The 19,961-nt window shown below is 33.0% G+C and overlaps 1 protein-coding gene and 1 pseudogene across 13 annotated transcripts in view; both read right to left on the reverse strand.

The window, feature by feature from the left end:
• Positions 1 to 19,961, reverse strand: part of SENP6 (SUMO specific peptidase 6) — a 101,859-nt gene that overhangs the window by 55,256 nt on the left and 26,642 nt on the right. For 5 of the 13 annotated variants that reach the window (XM_032651026.1, XM_032651025.1, XM_032651030.1 and 2 more), the window contains 4 exons: positions 17,031 to 17,173; positions 15,944 to 16,039; positions 11,213 to 11,233; positions 1,559 to 1,629 (listed from right to left, as the gene is read on the reverse strand). In XM_032651026.1, the coding sequence (XP_032506917.1) occupies positions 1,559 to 1,629; positions 11,213 to 11,233; positions 15,944 to 16,039; positions 17,031 to 17,173 (331 nt within the window). Of the gene's footprint in view, positions 1 to 1,558; positions 1,630 to 11,212; positions 11,234 to 15,943; positions 16,040 to 17,030; positions 17,176 to 19,961 lie in introns of all 13 variants that reach the window. The other 8 variants (XM_032651027.1, XM_032651031.1, XM_032651024.1 and 5 more) reach the window with 3 other exon arrangements.
• LOC116763835 lies at positions 5,360 to 5,459 on the reverse strand (annotated as a pseudogene).

Below are 19,961 nucleotides of genomic sequence, written 5' to 3' on the forward strand. Positions count from 1 at the left end.
TGTAATCCCTCCAAGCCTCAATTTCCTCCTCTGTACAAAATGTAGGTAAAGTTGAATTTAGCTTATTGAGATCTTGGGTAGGGAGCCACGATAGAAACAAATAATGAATGTAAAGCAACTGACTCAACATCTAGGGCAGATTAAGAATTCAATAAAGGTTTAAGGTATGAATGTTAAAGAGGCTAGTCATTATTACTACACTTAATAAACTTAGTGAACAGAACTATGCATTGTGAAGTATAATAATTCACATTCATAACTGCAAAGTTGTTAAGAAAGGATGAAGCTAAGTTTGGAATATTCTCTTTATAAAATAGGATATGTTCAATATATGCATAAAAGATTTTCACCCAAACTAAAAGAAAAATATAGGTGCCTCAAAAAAAAAAAAAAAAAAAAAAAAACAGAAACAACAAACTGCTGGCAGTCAGGAAAACCTAGCTGCTATCTATCTATTTATGCTGCGCCGGGTCTTAGTTGCGGCATGCAGGATCTTTAGTTGTGGCATGCAGACTTCTTAGTTGCGGCACGTGGACTCTTAGTTGCGGCATGTGAGCTCTTTAGTTGTGGCATGCATGCGGGATCTAGTTCCCCAACCAGGGATTGAACCCGGGCCCCTGCACTGGGAGCACAGAGTCTTACCCACTGGAGCTGCTTAAAATCATTAGACTTTGGATAATAAGAGCCCCTAGTGCTATTTAAATAAGCAAAGGCCTATGGGATTAAGAGATACAAACTACTATTCGCAAAATATACAAGCAACAAGGATATATTCCATAGCACAGGGAATTACAGCCATTATCTTGTAATAACTTAATAAATAATAACCTGTAAAGATACTGAATCACAATGCTGTACATCTCAAACTAATATAATATTGTAAATCAACTATAATATTTTTTAAAAGTCAAAAAATAAATAAATAAACAAGCAAAGGTCTGGGACAAACAAGATGGACACACAGATTAAGAATCTATTCTAGATAATGAACATCAATTTGATGGTGAAACATTTTTCATAAATGCTATCTGCTCTTATTTTATTTTTGCTTAATATATCACTGTATTAAAAATTACTTCAATGCAAATATAAACTTCTACTTACAATAATTTTCCAACATCTACTATTAGCACAGTTTTATCAGGTATGGGCTCTTTTTAATTCAGTGCCTAATGTATTCTAAATTTTAGGATCAAAACCATTTTAATCAAGAAAATTACATAATGTAAGATTATAACAAAGAGCAACAAAACACAATTTTGAAGCTATAACCCATCTAGAGTTAATATTTGGATCCTGAGTTTAACAACAATGCTAATATAATCAAAAAGATTTCCAACTATAATCACCTGAATGTGCACTCCTTGAATCATTCCCCAATGATTTCAGGTCACAATTATAATAAATAAATTCTCAAATCAATTATAAAAAATGGGTCTATATATTCCTATTATACCTGGGAATATTCTAAAACTGGCACCATATTCCTATTCTACCTTCCTTACAACTACTCAAAACCCTTCACAGGTGTAACAAAAAAAACTGCACACTTACTTACCAACACCTTGGGGCCGACTTAACCTTACAGGATTACTTTCAAATTTTTGGACATGAGGTGGATATTCTTTCCTAGAAAAGGAAATTTATATAGTTTCAGTCTAAAAGAAAAAAATATTTTTAAAATGAAAAAGTAGAGGGAATACTTAAAATATGTTTATCAAAAGCAAATCATAGCTTGTTTGTCATATAAAAAGTGGTACTATAAAATAGTAACACTGTATTACCCAAATATTACCCAAATAGTGCAACCTTAATGCACTATAAGATCCCTAAGGGCAGTGACTATATTTTATTTAAACTGTCAATCTATGAAAGCTGACAGCAGGCAGTCTTTCAAACAAATATTTAATAAATAAATACAAGTATTTGTCCTTTCAAAGTAGTCACTTTGGAAAGTTATATATTTATTCCCCCAATACACAAAACTTTAGAATTTTTCTTTTGGAACTGCCTTCATAATCTGTTAAAAAAAAACTTAAAAAAAAAACTCCTAATATTTCATTGTCACATGCATTTTTGGAATAAAAAAAGTTAGTCAGCTTATAATAAATACTCAACTTGCCCAATTTTGCTGTAAATGTTTCTAGTTGTTTAAAGATCAATGAATAAAGAATAAAGAGTGAATAAGATCTTGTCCTTGAGGATAATTCCAAAAGCAGTACAAAAAATGTTGTGTACAAAACTAGAAATCATGAAATAAATATTTTAGTCTTATAATATGACTACATTATGGGGGTATAATTATACTTTAAAAAATATATTACATTGTCAGACTTCACACCTAACCAATTTTCAGAATTCTGAACAGGAATCCTTAGTAAATAAGGATCCTAAAATACTATAGACGTCCAAATATACAATAGTTTGGGAGAAAAGCAAAAATCCTATAGCTAATTGTGGGATAAAAGCATGAAAGGAGGAGGTTTGCAAAAAAATGCAATAAACCAGGGAGCTACAATAGCTACCTTCCCATCCTAAACAAAAGCTTCTAAAAATATTTTCATTTTATTTAACGGGGGAGTTAAAGGTTATTCTGTTATTTGTAAATGCATTCACCCGAGTGATCAATACTTATCACAGGGCAATATAATTATTAAACAAAAATCCTAAAGGAATTTTCCTGTAAGGATTTCATATTCTTATACTGTAAAAGTCAGAGCACCTAAATTGAAAACAAAATATGAAAATGACACAAGAAGAAAATAGTAAGAGTAGTGATAGTAGTGTATTTGTGACAGCAGTTAGCAAATAGTGAGCATCATGTACCAGGTACTGTTCTAAGTGCTTTGTATCTAATAATTACTTTAATCTTCACAATAACCTTATAAAGTATATACTATTGTTAGTACTTTACAGATGAGGAAACTGAGGCACAATGAGGTTAATTAACTTGCCCATGGTCACACAACTATTAAATACCAACACCAGAATCTGAATCTTGGCAAACTGCACCAATATTGATGAGTAATGGTGTTTTCACCATTTCAATTATTATTACTGAGCAGCATTTGGTACAACTGGGTAATTTCCGCACTGTCCACAATTTCCATAAGATTCGTGAGGATACGAGTTGTGAAGTTGAGAATTTGCCTTAGAGATAGTGGTACTAGTGTTACTAAAAATAAGGTAGGTTTTCAGCTCCTAACTACATTAAGCTTTAAATAAAATGCATGTTTTTATATACTACACATGCTCACACTAAAAATGATATAACATAGTCTTACCTTTAAAACAATTTTTTAATCTCTAATTTTTATAACTCTGCACTGGAAAAGTAAAGATACCAAATATAAAAGGCAACCGAGTCAATAAATCTGAAGCAAAACATGATGATACAATTATATTAAACTACAAAACCTCTATGCATTATATATTTTTAAAACAGTGGACAACAGAAACAGTAGGTATTCTTAAATACTAAGGATTATCAACAAGCAAAATAATTTGACAGAGTGGCCACAAAATCTGAAATACATATTTTGGATTTCTGTCTGCTTAATTGCTCATTCTGGGGTATGCTATAAACACAGGTTTATTCAGTAATAACTGGCATAAATCACTGGAGGCAACATATCATAGATGTGCAGGGATTTCTGAAAATGCTGCACTAATTCACACTGCTCTTTGCTGTTTGACACTGCACTGAACCATGCACTGCTGATGAGGAACAAACAATGCACTGAATATATCATGTAACATCCATGACCTATCATGTATTATAATGTAATGCTAAAAATTATGCTATTTGCCAACATTTCCAAACCTTATGGCCATTCTGTATCTAATATTTACTACACCTTTCCCTATACAGACAGAGCAGATTGTTTTAAAAAATGTATTATAATGAGTAAATTACAGAAATAAAAGCATACCTTAAGTTTAATACAAGAATACAATAATTTCAGAATAAAGTAGTATTTGTTTAATAAGGGAATTAAAAGAACTTTCTAGCTATAATCTCGTGTTCTTTAAAACTTAGTTTTTAAAAGAAACTTTGTTAGGTAATCAAAAATGAAATTTCATGTTAATTTCTTAATTTGAGAGTTCCATCACTCTACAGACACTAAAATTTCAAACTCCAAACTACTATGATGCTTAAGGCTAGAATTTAATCTCCTGGTGGATTTTCTTTCCTACCTCAAACCAAGCAGAAACAGAGAAGTGTCCCTATCTTTTGTCTTCTACCAAGCGGGAGCATTTTTTTTGCTTCTGAGGGCTTGTGTTCTGCATAGAAGTTTTAGAGAAAACCTCACTTCATGGACCCAACGTTTTTACAAGCTGTATAAAATGAACTGGAGAGCTTTTTTTTCCTTCTGTGCAGAACTCTTCAAATAACATCAGACTCCTTATTAAAGGTTAGACAGGCTTCAGACCTTTTTTTTTTTAATAAACTTTATTTTAGAATAATTTGATTTGCTGAAGACTTGAAAAGACAATTCAGAATTCTCTTATATCCTTTACCCAGTTTTTCTTAACGTTAACACCTTCATTACCCTCATACATATGTCAAAAAAAGAAATCAACATTTGTACACTGCTATTAACTAAATGCCAGGCTTTATTTGAACTTCGCCAGCTATTCCACTAATATCCTTTGTTTGTTCCAGAATCCAATCTAGGATCCACCGCATTTAGTCATCATGTCTCCTTAGTCTCTTCTTTGTTTCCCAGACTGTTTTGTTTCCCACTGTTTTTCATGACCTTGACACTTTGGAAGAGACTTGGTTAGTTATTTTGTAGAATGCCCCACAATGTGGGTTTGTCTGATGTTTTTCTCATGATTAGACTGAAGTTGTAGGTTTGGTGGACAGTGCCCATCTCATCACATCATATCAGGGGGTTACATGGTATCGATGATTTACATCACTAGTGAGGTTATCCTTGATCATCTGGCTAAAGTAGTGTTTGCCAGGTTTCTCCACTCCAAAGTTATTTTCCCTTTTGACATTCTACTTGGAAGCAAGTCCAATCAGTCCAGCCCACAAAAGGGGCAGGGGTAGTTAAATTCTACTTCCTGAAGAGGAAACTATCTTCACATATTATTTGGAATTCTTCTGTATAAACACCTATTTACCCCAATTCATTTTAAGCAGCTTATAAAAACCCCAGGAGAGTTCAATAAATAAATCACTTATTCAATCAGTTATACCAGTATGACTCATGAATATTTATTTTATACTTTAGGTTATAATCCAATTGTTTCAGTTTTGGCCCTTGGGAGCTCTTTCAGTTGGCTCCTGTGTTCATGTGACCTCATTCTTTTTTTTTTTTAATTCTGATAAAACATACATAAAATTTACAGAAATAAGGAATGCTTTGCCAATCTGCATGTCGTCCTCATACAAGGGCCATGAAAATCTCTGTATCGTTCCAATTTTAGTATATATGCTGCTGAAGCAAGTACCCCTTTGTTTTTTGAATACCTGTCTGGATCCTGGTTTTCCCTAACCCATCCCTAGAATCAGCCGTTTCTCCATGTTCCTTTTATTAGAGTGGTATTAGAAACCAGGATCTGAGTTCTGCTTTTTTTTTTTTAGGTTGGTTTTGAAACTCATTTTATAAATCGTTCCATTGCTCGAACTGATCTCAAAAGATGTAAATTCCTATAAAATAAATTAAATATGTTCATTTTTCATGAAAATGCATTATTCCAGATTCATGTTTAAACTGTAATCTAATTTTTGAAGAGATGTATTAAAATCTCCCGAAGTTGTATTCTAACCAAGAACGTCTTGCATTTTAGATATTTTAGGGGAGCTTTACACAGCTCGTTGTTACTTACACTCTCACGAGTGTCTCCATTATAAAATGTGCTCCGTTATACTATTTAGTGCTTCTAATCCTTAATTCTATTTCATTTGTTGCTAAAATTCTACTCATGCTTTCCCTTTGTTTGCATTTCTTTTGACTCTAAGACTCAAGAGACCCCTTTACTTACAAATTGTTATTTTATAAATATCTGATTCTGGTAAACAACATGATATAGCTGGGTTTAATTCAACCAGTTTGTCTCTGATTAAATATACTCGAGCTGATCACAATCATTATTGCATCTGATAAACTTCATGTTTTCCTTTTATCTTACTGTATTAGTTGTTTCTTATATTTGTTTATTTTCACTCTTTTCCCCTATTTTTACTGATTTGCACAATTACCTTTCATTTGTTTTTCCTCCCCTGGTTAATTTAACAAATAGTTACCTTCCCTCTCTCAACCCTTATTCCAACTGCATATTTTGTTCATCAACATGGTCTCAAGATTACAACTATTTCCTCAAACAAGATATTCTACTGCATCATCTCTAAGGGGATAAGATCTTTAAAATCCTTTTACTTCCCCATCCTACTCCATTCAGTCCCCCTTCCAAAAATAAAAGGCCTTAAGATACCTTTTACTTCTGCCCTTCTACCTCTCCAATTCCTAGATTTTGCTGAGAGAGTTTTGAATAGTCAAAGATTATTCCTGATTTTCTTTTGTAGCATATCTCTATTTGGTAAGTAAATCACGCTTAGCCTTAACTGAATGCCACTGACTTAAGTTTTTAATTGTGCCAAATTATAAATCATATACAAAAGATTATTTTTTTAAATCTCAAAGATTTATCAGGTAATAACAACACTTCCCTACCTAAAATGACCTGAAATCTTCTAGTGAGTGCACCACATAAAACCCAAACTCTTCAGATCATCTTACAGAAAGACTTTTATGATCTAGGGGCCCTAGCTGACCTTTACCAAACCCACCCCGCAGTGCTTCTTTCTGTTCTTTGAACATGCCAAACTCACTCCAGCATTAATATCTTAGCACCACCTCTTCCCTATGTGGAAAAGCCATCTCTATGATCACTATGATCAGTATGGCTAACTGCTGCTCATTCAGTCCTTGCTTAAATGTTAGCTTCATAGTTGAGTGTCTCTCTGAACATCTAAAGAAACCATACTGTCACTCTATACCACATCATCCAATTATACTTTTTTACACAGAACTTATTTTTTGGTGTTTTACTTGTTCATTATCAGTTTTTGCCCATCAAAATGTAAACTACACGAGAGCAGAGATCTTGTTTGTTTTGTTCATCACTGTATCCTTATACCTAGAACACAGCAGGCACTTGATAAATATTTGGAAGTAATAAATGTGTATAACTAAGAGGCAGTACGTAATTAGAAGTGTATTTATCAGGTCAAATAAGTGTACAATCATGCTGAACAAGGGTGGTAATGTCAAAACTGAACCACTGGCCACCATGCAGAGCCATCATAAAGTAATTCAAAATATTAGCCTATGTGCAAATACCATAATTCAGGCACTGTAAACTAAACATTTATTGATTAGACAGGGTAGCTGGAAACTGAATATACTTGGAATCTCTAGTCTGTTTACTGCTCTACTTTCTAGGCTTTTTTCCAATGTTTCCATATCCAATCACTGTTTTCTTCACAGTATGCTTTATTATGTGGTAAGACATGTCATTCTTCTCTTCCCCCACTTATTCTTCTTTTTATAAAGTAAGTCTCATCTCTTACTCTTCTCAAGTATTTACTCTCCTAAATAAACTTTAGAATCAATTGGCCAAATTTCCTAAAATAACAAAGTCAGCAAGATTTCTGACTAAAATTGCATTAAGTTTATTTTAAGGAGCACTGATATCAAATAACCAACCAGGAACCTAATATATGCCTCAGATCAGGTTCTTTAGATATATTTATAAAGGATCTACACATCATTAATTTTATTACTGAATATTTAATCTTAGTTGCTACTGTGAAGGAAATTTTGGTCATTCCAATATATACCGCAATTGATCAGAGTGAATAAAAAATTATTAACATTATTAGTCTTGTATTCTATCATCTTGCTATACTCTTATTATATCTAGGGTTTCAGATGCCTCTCATAATTCTAAGGAAGGCAGTACCATCTGAATATAATTTTATTTTCAGGTACCTTGAGACACCAATTTATAATGCTAATATAAATTGGTACCACCTGTCTGCAAAACAATTTCGCAATACCTATTAAGAGCATTAAAAACATCTGTAACCTAGCCCAAAGAATCCTTTCCCAGAGATTTATCTTAGGAGATGCACTTAGAGATTTACACGCAAAGTTGTTCCTCAATGTGTCATATACCAGGGGTCCCCAAGCCCCGGGCCTCGGCTGGTCCGCGGCCTGTTAGGAACCGGGCCGCACAGCAGGAGGGGAGCGGTGGGTGAGGGAGCGAGGCTTCGTCTGCCGCTGCCCATCGCGCTCGCATTACTGCCTGAACCATCCGCTGCCCCTGCTTCCGTGGAAAAACTGTCTTCCATGAAAGCGGTCCCTGGTACCAAAAAGGTTGGGGACCGCTGTCATACACAACAGTGAAAAACAACAAGAAATGGACTAATGGGTAAATAAATTATGTATATCTGCCGGACAAGCTATTACATAATCATTACAAATCATTTTTAGAAGCCAACTTAACAGGGAAAAAGGCTAGGACATACTGTTAGGTGAAAACTCAGAATATGCAGCTGTACTTTTATTATGATTTCATGTATTAGGTATATTTAAAAGTACACAGGAAAAAGAAAATTGGAAAGAAATGCATGAAGATACTAATGATGTAATTTTCGATTATAAGAGCTTTTAAAAATTATAAAATCTTTCATTGTAATACTTGTCTTTTCAAATACTCTCTTTTAAGTTAACATTTCTAGTGTTTCATATATGTCTTTTATTGTATTCATTTCCCTTTGTATCTTTTTGTTGTTTAAAAATTCTCTACGATACGCACATATTTATAATAAAAATATTTTTAAAAAAATTTTAATTTGAAAATTACTATGTGCTTCAGTTTCATAATAGGTCAACTGTCTTTATCTAAGGAGAAAAAAAAAGTTCTAATACCAGATTAAATATTCTAGGTTGCTGGTGCTACCACGTACACTATATTCACAAGCCAACTGTCCAAGAGTCAGAAAAGAATTCAAGTCATTCAAGTTGTCAAAGTCACCCACAACAAAGAAAAATGGCAGCAAATTTTTTAAGTTTGCAAGCTCTGGACCTTAATATCGTTGTTTAATTTTTATTCCAGCTTGGTTTTAAACCTAAAATATACCTCATTGTGCCCAGTATACAGTACAAAGGGAAAGAACCTGGAGAAGATTAACCTTCCACAACTACCTAACTTTTGTTTATTAGATAAACCATCCTCTTTTAAAGAAATCATTTAGTTCAGAGATTTACAGTCCTTCATGTGTTAAGGGATAAAGATAAAAGATTTTCTATTACTTTTCAAAGGTCAGAAAAAAAGATGTGGCTTTGTTCATAAGGGAGGAAAAATGGCTTACGTAAAAAAAATTTACAAAGTAAAATCTGACACAAAAGTTCTTCTCAGTTTATCTCTGACAAAGATAAAATAATCCAAAGGATTAATGGGCTAAATGGAACCTAACAGTAACTAAGCTGCTGAATAAAGCACTCCAGTGTATTCATCATAACATATTTTATAAATAGATGCTGCTTCACGCCTAGCCCCTGGCGGTAATGTTGGTACAAAAAGACAAAGAATTTCAGCACCTATTATTACAGAAATTTCAAACTTTACAGTGTATATGTCAGTTTCAAATAATTATCTCATAACAGAACAAATCTCTGTTCTTCACAAATCTCCTTTAAAATTGGACAAATATCATTATCCCCATTTTAGAGTAAGTTATGTGCCTACTGGTAATGCTGGTTACTTAATTCTACATCTCTGACTTCTATTCCAGTATTATTCCAACAGGAATATAAGCTCCAAGAGAGTAGGGATTTTTGTCTGCTCCTAGAAGAGTGCCTGGCACATAGAGTCACTGAAATATTTGCTGAATGTATCAATGAATAAATTTCCCCAACAGAAATATGCATAAGAAGCCAAAACAGTAGAAAAAAATCAGTATAAACCCACCAAGGCTATTATAAGAGAATATTCTAAGACCTTTATACTTTATAAACATCTTATTAATGATCTTCTCCCCAAAATATAGTCACTTATGAATTAAAAATTCAAAAGATATAAAATGACTCATCTATGTCTGAGAAGAAATAATAATTTACTCAGAGAGAAAAACAGACACAATAGAAAAATAATTTTTCTTTCCCAGAAGGAAAGTAGTAAAATATTTGCACAATGCATTCATTTAAACCATGTAAGAACTGTGAAGTATTTCAGAATTATAAAATATGCCTAAATCTTTTGCTGACAGGATCATCTTCAGTTCAGAAACCTGGTGTTCATGAAGTAAGATGGAATATATAGCATTCTATAAAATATTGCAAGGTGTCCTCTTTGCCTCCTCTATACCTTTAAACAAAATTATAGAGTCAAAGTTACATAATTAAATAAAATTATAGAATGTCCCTTCTTTTGACCATCACCAATGATATTAAAGTATTGGTTTAAAACAAGGGCTGTTTACCTGTTTTGGGAGGGGAGAATTCATAAAAGGTTCTTGAAACTCATGGAAGCAAGAAAAAAAGATACACACATGCACAAAAATTTCCACATACATACATTGAGGAGAGGAGCTATTCTTATGGGCATTTGATTTAGAAAACTACAATCATTTCACTATTCTAAGAAATGTGTGTTCTTAAAAACCTGTTTCCATGTTATTTACATTATTCAACATTTCTGCTAAAGGATGATGTGTTTGCCAGTGTTATTACAAAGGGAACAAAGAGTGATCATAAAATTCTGTCACAAATTTTTGATGTTTAGAGTTTTAACTCCAAGCTTAAGGTATTCTACTTCTATTTTTTCCCCTCACTCTACTAAAGTATAAAACAAAAATATTACCACTGAAATACAAGAAATATTTAAATTAAGTAACTGAAAACAATTTTACTACTAAGATCCTGAAATATTCTATTTCTAAAACAAAAGTAGTTACATATCAGTATAAATATTTAATAATCGTTCATGGAAAATATATATATATATTGAGAATTATGGTGAAATATTACCCACATAAGTCAAATATCATGTTGTGCTATTAGTTTCCTTTTTATTAAAATAATTAATAAACTTAATGATGAACTCTAGTTCAATGGACATTTTTCAAAGCATATAAATAATCTGGTATTTTACTGCTGTATCCATGCTCTAATTTCATCAATATTGAGCTTACCTTTCCTTTTGGTCCAGACTGCTTAAAACATGAAAAAGAAAAAAAATGTAAGAGGCAAGACCTCATTTTTGATATATCATTGTAGTTTTAGTAACTGCAGTCAATAAGGCAAAACTCTGTGATTAATTTGTTTTAAACACATTATATATATGTAATATACTAGTGTTTTGAATCTTGTCAGATATGTAAATTGGCTTTCAATTTCTGTCAGTACAGAAAATAATTTATATCTAAACATATTTAAAGAATAAAGAAGTATGTACAAAGATTCAAAAATTCTTGAAAGAGCTTTATTTAACCATCCAACACTTGAGGATATATGTTATTTTAGAGTGGTTAAAGAAATTGTCTTCAAGGAACAATACAACTTCCTAAAAGTTATAAAATTTTTAGAGGTCCCAATCCCGTTATCAGGCGTGATTAAAGTCATCCCTCGGTTATCTGCACAGGATTGGTTCTAGGACCCAAGGCAGATAACAAAATAGTGGGTGCTCAAGTCCCTTATATAAAAGGGTATAGTATTTGCATATAACCTAAGCACATCCTCCCATATACTGCAAATCATCTCTAGACTACTTATAATACCTAATACAATGTAAATGCTATGTAAACAGTTGTTGAGTACCAGAAAATTCAAGTTTTGCTTTGTGGTACTTTCTGGAATTTTTCCCTTGGATTTTTTTTTTTATCTGTGCTTGGTTGAATCCACAGATGTGGAACCCCCAGATACAGAAGTCCAACTGTATTTGCTTCTGAGTAAGAAAAGAAACATTTTTTAAGGCTGAAACTTTTGCACAAAAGCCTTAGATTAAATACAAATACAGTACACGGTTTGGGACACAAGAAAAGTCCTGGGACTTAAAATCATGGCCTCTAACCCAAAGTCCAATGTATAAAATGTCCACCCTTCTCCACAATTCATGGAAAATCTAAAAAGCTATCAATATCAAGTACTCAAGGGTAAAATTATAAAACCCTCAATTTAGAATAAGATTCACATCCTAGAATTATGCCTATTACAAAAGAAACTAAATATTCAGAACTGTAAGCAAAACATAGTTCACAAAAATCCCTGAGTCCCCATATTAACTCTTATATTCCCATCACGTGAAGCACACAGTAAAATATCAATTTAATCCTAGCAAATTAAGAAAAAATAATAATGGTAAGTTGGTTTTACATAACATTGAAAAGAAACATATTTTAAAAAAAAGTTTTAATAGTAAGGAAAAGAATTATTATAAACTTACACAAATACCACATTTGAACTTTTACTTCTGCTATTTAAAAAATGGGATAATCTGTATAAAATAAATTTACGTTGGACAAATGACAGAAAAATGAAGGAAAATTATCATGCCCCTATTAAAGTGAAACAAAATACAAACATAAAAGTTTAAATATAGTCTGTCTATTCTTATATACTTATTTCTTATGGTGTAATATTTCCAGGAAAAGTAAAATAAAAACGAAAAGTTAGACGTTAATACCTAATCTAGCCATTTCCAACCCTACACTGTTGTGCTCAAGAAGTGAGAAGAGTTTAGTACTCTCTTGCTTTTATTCTTTAAACTCACCTGTTGAGAGTAAAAGAGGTAGAAGACAGAGTAAAAGTAGAAGAAACAGGTTTGGTTCTTTCCAATAAACCAAGGGAGTTAGGAAGAAAACAAAACCAAAAAATATATACACCATCCTCATTTCTCTTATCCTTGAGAAAAATGCACTTACTATATCTAATTTATACATTATGGTAATTCTCCAATACTCCTCAATATGTGTTTATTACCAAAGCCCTGTCCTAGAAGAGTTTATATATATTAAAAAAAAGAAGAAGAAGAAGAAAGAAAAAAGCTTTTAAAAAATGAGATGGGAAGCCATTATCAGTAACATAGGGCTTTGTAAAAATGTCGACGTACATTCTTTTTGGACTATTTCTGCTCTTAAAATTTAAAAAAAGGAAAGAAAAAAGATAGAGTGATTGATTCTGGTATCCATGACCTGATTTTGGACTTCAAAAATTCTTTCAAAGTGGTGCTTTTCATTAATAATTAAATCTTGCTTATTCCAGGAGCCCATTTTCCCATTTATGGATTATATATGCTTTTGTAGACATTCATTTCCCCCTATGGTCCTTTTAAGTCTTTCTACCTATCCTTAATAAAAAACAAAACAAAACAAAACGGTGAAAATGTAAATAAAACATAAACCAGTAAATGTGCTCTTTTTCCAAGTGTGGTTAAAGTTAGGAGTGGAGATGGTATAGTTATAAAGATTTTTAATTTTCTGCATTTCATTTCTTCCATACTAATACTATCCTCCTCCATCACTGCTAGTATATAAACAATCTTTTAAATATGAATTAAATTAACATTTGGAATAGCAGTAAGAAAACTGATTGCAATCATAATATTCTCCAAATAGCAGCTAATCTGATCTGATACTTTAACAATCTTCATTCATTTCTTTTAGACTAAAAACGTGTGCTATACTTGTTCCCATATCTTACAAATATTCAAAATGCAGGTCTGATTTACTTAAAAGACAAGTTATACCACTCACCCCAGGAGTAATGGATTATGTGTGTGAATTACCAACTGGTGGCATTTCCTTTAATAATTTCAAATTAAGAGTTGAGAAAATAAGAAAAATTAGGAGAAACTGTAAAAGCCAGTGTGCTCATCCTCATCTGAGGCCTGACAATTGTGCCAACACTATACTAATTAAAACCAAAAGTTTGGTAGCAATCATCTCAGGTGAAGGCTTTTTTTCATGCCTTTGAAGATGTGGTTCCTAATGCATGGAGTGTTCTCTTTTAGCTATAACACTCAAAAGCTTCTTTAATACTTCCTTTGTGAACTCCTCACTGCTCCCTTCTCTGTAAACAGTACTACACATACTTTGTATATCTCTACACTGCACTCACCAGGTAATCATTTGTTTACTCGTCTTTCTGTCCTTTACCCTAACCACACTTGAGCTTCAAGGCAAATACTGTCATATTCATCTTTGACTACTTTGTACCTATACCTGGTATGTAGCATAAAATCACTCAGTATTTTTGAAGGAAGAAAACTGGAAAAACTCTCCATGACTGGTATTTGAACTTCAAAATCTTTTTAACAAGTCACACTGCAGTAGGACTAAGAAATGTTTATTTTATGAGACAAACATAAGTAGAATCTGTTTTCCTTAATGGATTGTTTCTTTAAATACAAATTAAATTAGGGGTGTGTGTGTGTGTGTGTGTGTGTGTGTGTGTGTAAGAAACAGTATTTTACTAGTAAATACCACTTCCTATTAACAGAATCTAATCTTTTATACAGATGAGCAATGATACACATGGCAAGGTATAAGATGTGCCAGGACCTAGAATAAAACAAAACACATACCAATTCCCAAACTGGAATCAATTTTTTAACATTACCAATGAAGAAAGGAGGGATGGGGAGAATAAGGCATAGTGTAAATAATTCTAAACTGGTAGATAACTTCTAAACCAATAATAATTTTGGTTGTAGAATATATCACTTGATTATAAATCAGTACTTCAACTTAGACCACATTTCAGAATAGCAAGTAGACAGATCTTTCTTAGCGATGAATTCTATCAATGTGATCAGTGTGTGAGAAACAGTGTGTCTATCCTTCTTCCCTCCCGCTAATTACTCTCCTTTTATTGTTTGTTCTCATGTTTGTGCCACATGTAGGCCAGAAAGCTTGATTTGTAAGGCAAGCCAATTTTGTGGTATGTATAGTAATTTCTCCATCTTTTTAGTTGATTTTCTGAAATATCTTATGTCAAAACTACGAAAAATAATATATTTAAGCAAAGGAAAGGTTTTCTTATTGTCCTAAAGTATGAGAATGATAAAATAGGTATTTAAGTTGAAAATCTCTGTTATAGCAAATCTACATAAATAGCAAATACAGCAAGGGTAAGAATCAGGACACATTTTCTGAATGAGTAGCAGTCTAGATCAACATTTTAAAAAATGAAGAACAACATCTAGCATATATTTAAAAAATCCTTAAATTTTACTAGTTATAAAAATTTTATGCAACTATTCAAAATGCAAGAAATAAAGAGATAAATTATTTTTCTAATTGTTGGAGCCTAAGAATTTCTTGGTCAACTGAAACTGATGAAGAACTGAAATTCAATGGAAATTTCATAACCATCCAAAAATGGTTATGAAAAACCTCAAAAGCATTTAAAAACACCAAGCATTACACTGTTACATTCATTATTTCAAGATTCAAGTAATACTTTCATGATCAATGAGAACACTCAAATTTATGAAAACACAAAAATTTCTCAAACATTTAAAACTAATAATGTGATTTACTTTGATGCTATGAAATCTTATAAACCTTACAAAGAAAGGTAATAACTGTAGTTTTACTCATCAGAACTAAACTACCAGCTGAAGATTTCTCTTTCAAATGTTGTAAAAATCAGCTTAATTTAACAGAAACATAATGCAATAGAATAGCTTTTACTTAAAATGTCTCTATTTACAGAATGTGATTTACTCAAAAGCAGATATAAAATAAAAAAATTCTAGGACATGAATTATTTCAGAAACATGAATATCTCTTTAGAGACAATGGAAACATAATAAAGTTCCACAAATTAAGGAAAAAAAAGGTTTAAAAAAAAAAAGGCAGTGAAAAACTCCTATTAAAGAGGATGGTGTATATATACTAAACAAAGGCAATCAGAATCCTTACCTTTGGGCTGCTGTTTTTACTATTGCTATCTGTGCATTAGTATGAGGAAAACGTCTTACAGTTCCAGAACATAATGATGCATTTTGTGTATTTGCACTGCGGAGTCAAGAAACAAAGAATAATTTAAACAGGGAAAAATTATGCACTTATGCAAAATAAACCCTTTAAAATTTAAGCATACCCACACAAAAACCTGTAACACTTAAAGAAAATTTTTTATACATAAACCCATTGACCATGTTAAATTGTCCATTAGTTTTCCACTTTCTGAATTTGTCTCTGAAATGTTTCCAATTCGGTTCATGGAAGAAGATAAAGAGTAGAACACTAAAACAGAAATCAGGAATCCTAAATGAATGTTTCATACTGTAAGAATTCCTGTAAATTAATCCCGATATATTTTCTCTTCTTATTCTCTATTTAAGACTATGTACTATGAGTATACAAACTATGTACTATGAATATACAAAAGTTTTCTTATATGCCAAAATAATACTAAATGTTAATTATAAAAAAAATAAAAAGTGCTAAATTCTACTTTCGATTCTACCACTGACTTGAAAATTATTTAGCCTTTATGTACCTCACTTGTCTATAAATTGACAAAGTAGAAATAAAATAGTGACTTCAACCCTATTTCTGGGATATGTAACAGTCCAATTGTATCAGTAATAGTGGTTCACTATGACAACCACTAGGAAAGATGAGTTATATCTAGAAGAGAAGGGGAATTAAGAAATCTTAAAAAAAAAAAAAAAGAGTCCCTCATTGAGAAAATCCTGGTAAGTATTCCCTAAAGGAGACGTGACCTACCTCTAATATTATAACCAAGATTTTGCTAACTTCATAAAAGCAAGATCTTATGAAATATTAGTCTACTGAAACTTTTCTTTCAATATTTTAATTCCAAACCAAGAAATCACTGCAATCAAGCCTATTCCCAAGATTCAAAGCAAAGATGCCCAGTGTGTAGGATTAGATCTACTGACAAAGTGAAAAGAAAAGGTGTTAAGTTGGAATGGCCAATTAGTTTTTGGTGTCAAACTCTTTATCTTTTCTGTAGGAATGTGTGGTGAAGTGCCTATACCTCAATTTCTTAGTGCTGCTCAACATGTTAAGTCCAAGTGGGTTGCCTTTCAAAGGTTTTAAGCTTTCAGTCCTGTTTCGTTTTGTACATGTCTTCCAGGGATCACCAGAACTAGTAGCAACAATTTCAGACTGACGATTTAACTGTAAAAACCATAAATGTTAAAATCAATAAACAACATAATAAGATAATTTATCAACAATTATTTGAAAACCCATTTATTAAAAAAGCGATAAAAATGTACCAGATATTGGGGATGGGGGAGAAGGATGGCAGCGGCACAGATCTAAGAGTAATTCAACTGTAATACTTTTTTTTTTCCCCTTAAGGACAACATAAATATGTAGGAACATGGGAGTTTATCATATTATTTTCTTTTCATTTCAATATCACCCAAGATATTTGAGAAAATTAAAAGAGAAAAACAGAAGGGATAAGGTAGAGGATCTTAAGATAGCTCTTTCCCGAAAGCAAAAAATAAACATTTCCCCTGCTTAACAGGCCTTGATGCTACCCGTAGGACAGTACAACCAAATATGGCAGTAAATTGTCATTGTACGAGGACTTGGGCTTTAGCATCAAAATTTCTATATAAACACAGAAACCGAGATAATGTCTTCATATTTTCATACTTGAAAATAATAATATAAACATATCAATAACAATCACTTTGCAGAGATTACAGTATGACAACAGGATGGCTCATTCCTTGGGAAGCTCTTCTCAACAAAGAAACCTAGCTTTATTACATTCTTTGCACAAGACATTTAAAAGCTGTTTTCAGACTCTTTAAGACAAAAGTCCTCAGTTCTTAGTGATAATTTACCCAAAACAACATTTTAAAAATCATTCTTACCTACTTTTAGTTTTGAAACAGCAGTCTAATATTTTACTTTTTACTCTTTTACAAGAAAATGTGGTCATAAGAAGATAATAACTTGGCTTTTAGCCCCACCAATTATCTCCACAGAAACCTAACAGTTCCCTAAAAACATATATCTCCCACAAAAAATGTCTTCTGGAGAAGAGCTCACTGTGCCAGCACCATCTTGTTTTGAGGCATGTCTGTATCACAAAACTCCAAAAAGCTGTATTTTGAAAACACTGCTTATCATTTTGAGACATTTTTTTTACTTCTAAATCTTTTACAGCCATGTACTTCGGACTCCTTCATTTATGGTGATGGCAGATTAGATAATGCAGCTCAATCTTCCCTCTACTCTCTGAAAACCAGAAAGCTGGACAAAATAGAAATTTTCTTAAAAAAAAGAAAATCTGTTTGAAGCACCTGAGGGCTACCAAGGCAGTGAAGAATTAAGAATTAAGATCAGGGACAAGAAATTCAGAGATCTGAGCCCAGATTCATATTTTTCTCTGAGACACCTGCTGTCTCCAGAAGATGCAACTTCTGGAGTTGCAGAAGATGAGAGGCTGAGAAGCTAAGCTGAACTCCCAGAAGACTCAGAGAACTGGGGAGACAAAAGCAGAGTTCAACATCCACCAAGTATTGACTGCCTCATAAACACCTCAAAATCTGAATGAGGATATAGCCTATGAATAAGGGTGAACTACAACTATAAATCCAGCTTCCATTCATCTCAACCTCCAACTCAATTAAGTCAGTTCTCCAATTTTAGAGTAAATCCAGAATTACCTGGATGGTTTGTTAAAACAAATTGCTGTGTCCAACCCTTACAGTTTACTCTGATTGAGGAGGTTTGGGATGAGCCTGAGAATATGCATTTCTAACAGGTCCCCCCGGGTGATGCAGATACTGCTAAAAAGGCAACTACGTTTGGAGAGCCACTGGATCGAGGTGATGTGAGACTGCTAAGGCTCCTCCTGGTCACTAGCCAAAAGTAAATGTGTATCCCTACAGGAAGGGAATATTATCCTAGGCCTCAAATTATCTCTGTGATTTTTCATATGCAATACCTACCAATCATAAGCAAGCTCATAAAGATGACAATGTGATCAAAACCAAGAGAAACAACTGATAACAGGAACAGAACTATAGGGGATAAAGATAAGAGGGGTTATCACACTATTTCATTTCCATTAGAAAGAGAATACAATCACTTCTGCATCTGGTGACCCTTTTTCACAGAAACATAGTGCTATTGTAGAAAGATAACTCAGGAATCAAACAGAATTGTCTCCTAGCCAGGTAACTTTCCTTATAATCACGAGGTTATCTTATGCATCAACAAAGCTATATACAAACTGCCTAGCTCTGGAACGGACAAATAGGTAGGAATTCAGTAATTATTAATTCCCACTCAAGTAGAAACACAGATATCCTCAATTAGAAAGTCCATAAATTATTTTATCATAAACAATTGGTCATTAAGCTACATTCATCTGAAATTTCAGGACATCCAGTCACTGTGACTTTGGTCTATTCCTTTGTTATTTTGCAAAAATGCCCTAAGTCAGTGGTTCTCAGGATCAGCATTACCTAGAACACTTTAAAATGCAAATTATCAGGCCCCACTCCAGAACTCCTAAATCAGAGACTGTGGGAGTAAGGTCCAGCAATCTGTTTTATCAAACCTTCCAGGTGATTCTGATGTACACTAATACTGGAGAGCCAGTGCTGCACGTGATTTTGATACATGTCCCGTTAAGAATCTGGGAAGCGGGACTTCCCTGGTGGCCGCAGTGGTTAGGAATCCATCTGCCAATGCAGGGGACACGGGGTTCGAGCCCTGGTCCGGGAAGATACCACATGCCGCGGAGCAACTAAGCCCATGCGCCACAACTACTGAGCCTGAGCTCTAGAGCCCGAGCCACAACTACTGAAGCCCGCGCGCCTAGAGCCCATGCTCTGCAACAAGAGAAGCCACCGCAATGAGAAGCCCACGCACCACAACAAAGACCCAACGCAGCCAAAAATAAATAAATAAATTTTTTTAAAAAAAGAATCTGGAA

Source organism: Phocoena sinus, chromosome 12 (genome assembly GCF_008692025.1).
Source record: "Phocoena sinus isolate mPhoSin1 chromosome 12, mPhoSin1.pri, whole genome shotgun sequence".
NCBI lineage: Eukaryota > Metazoa > Chordata > Mammalia > Artiodactyla > Phocoenidae > Phocoena > Phocoena sinus.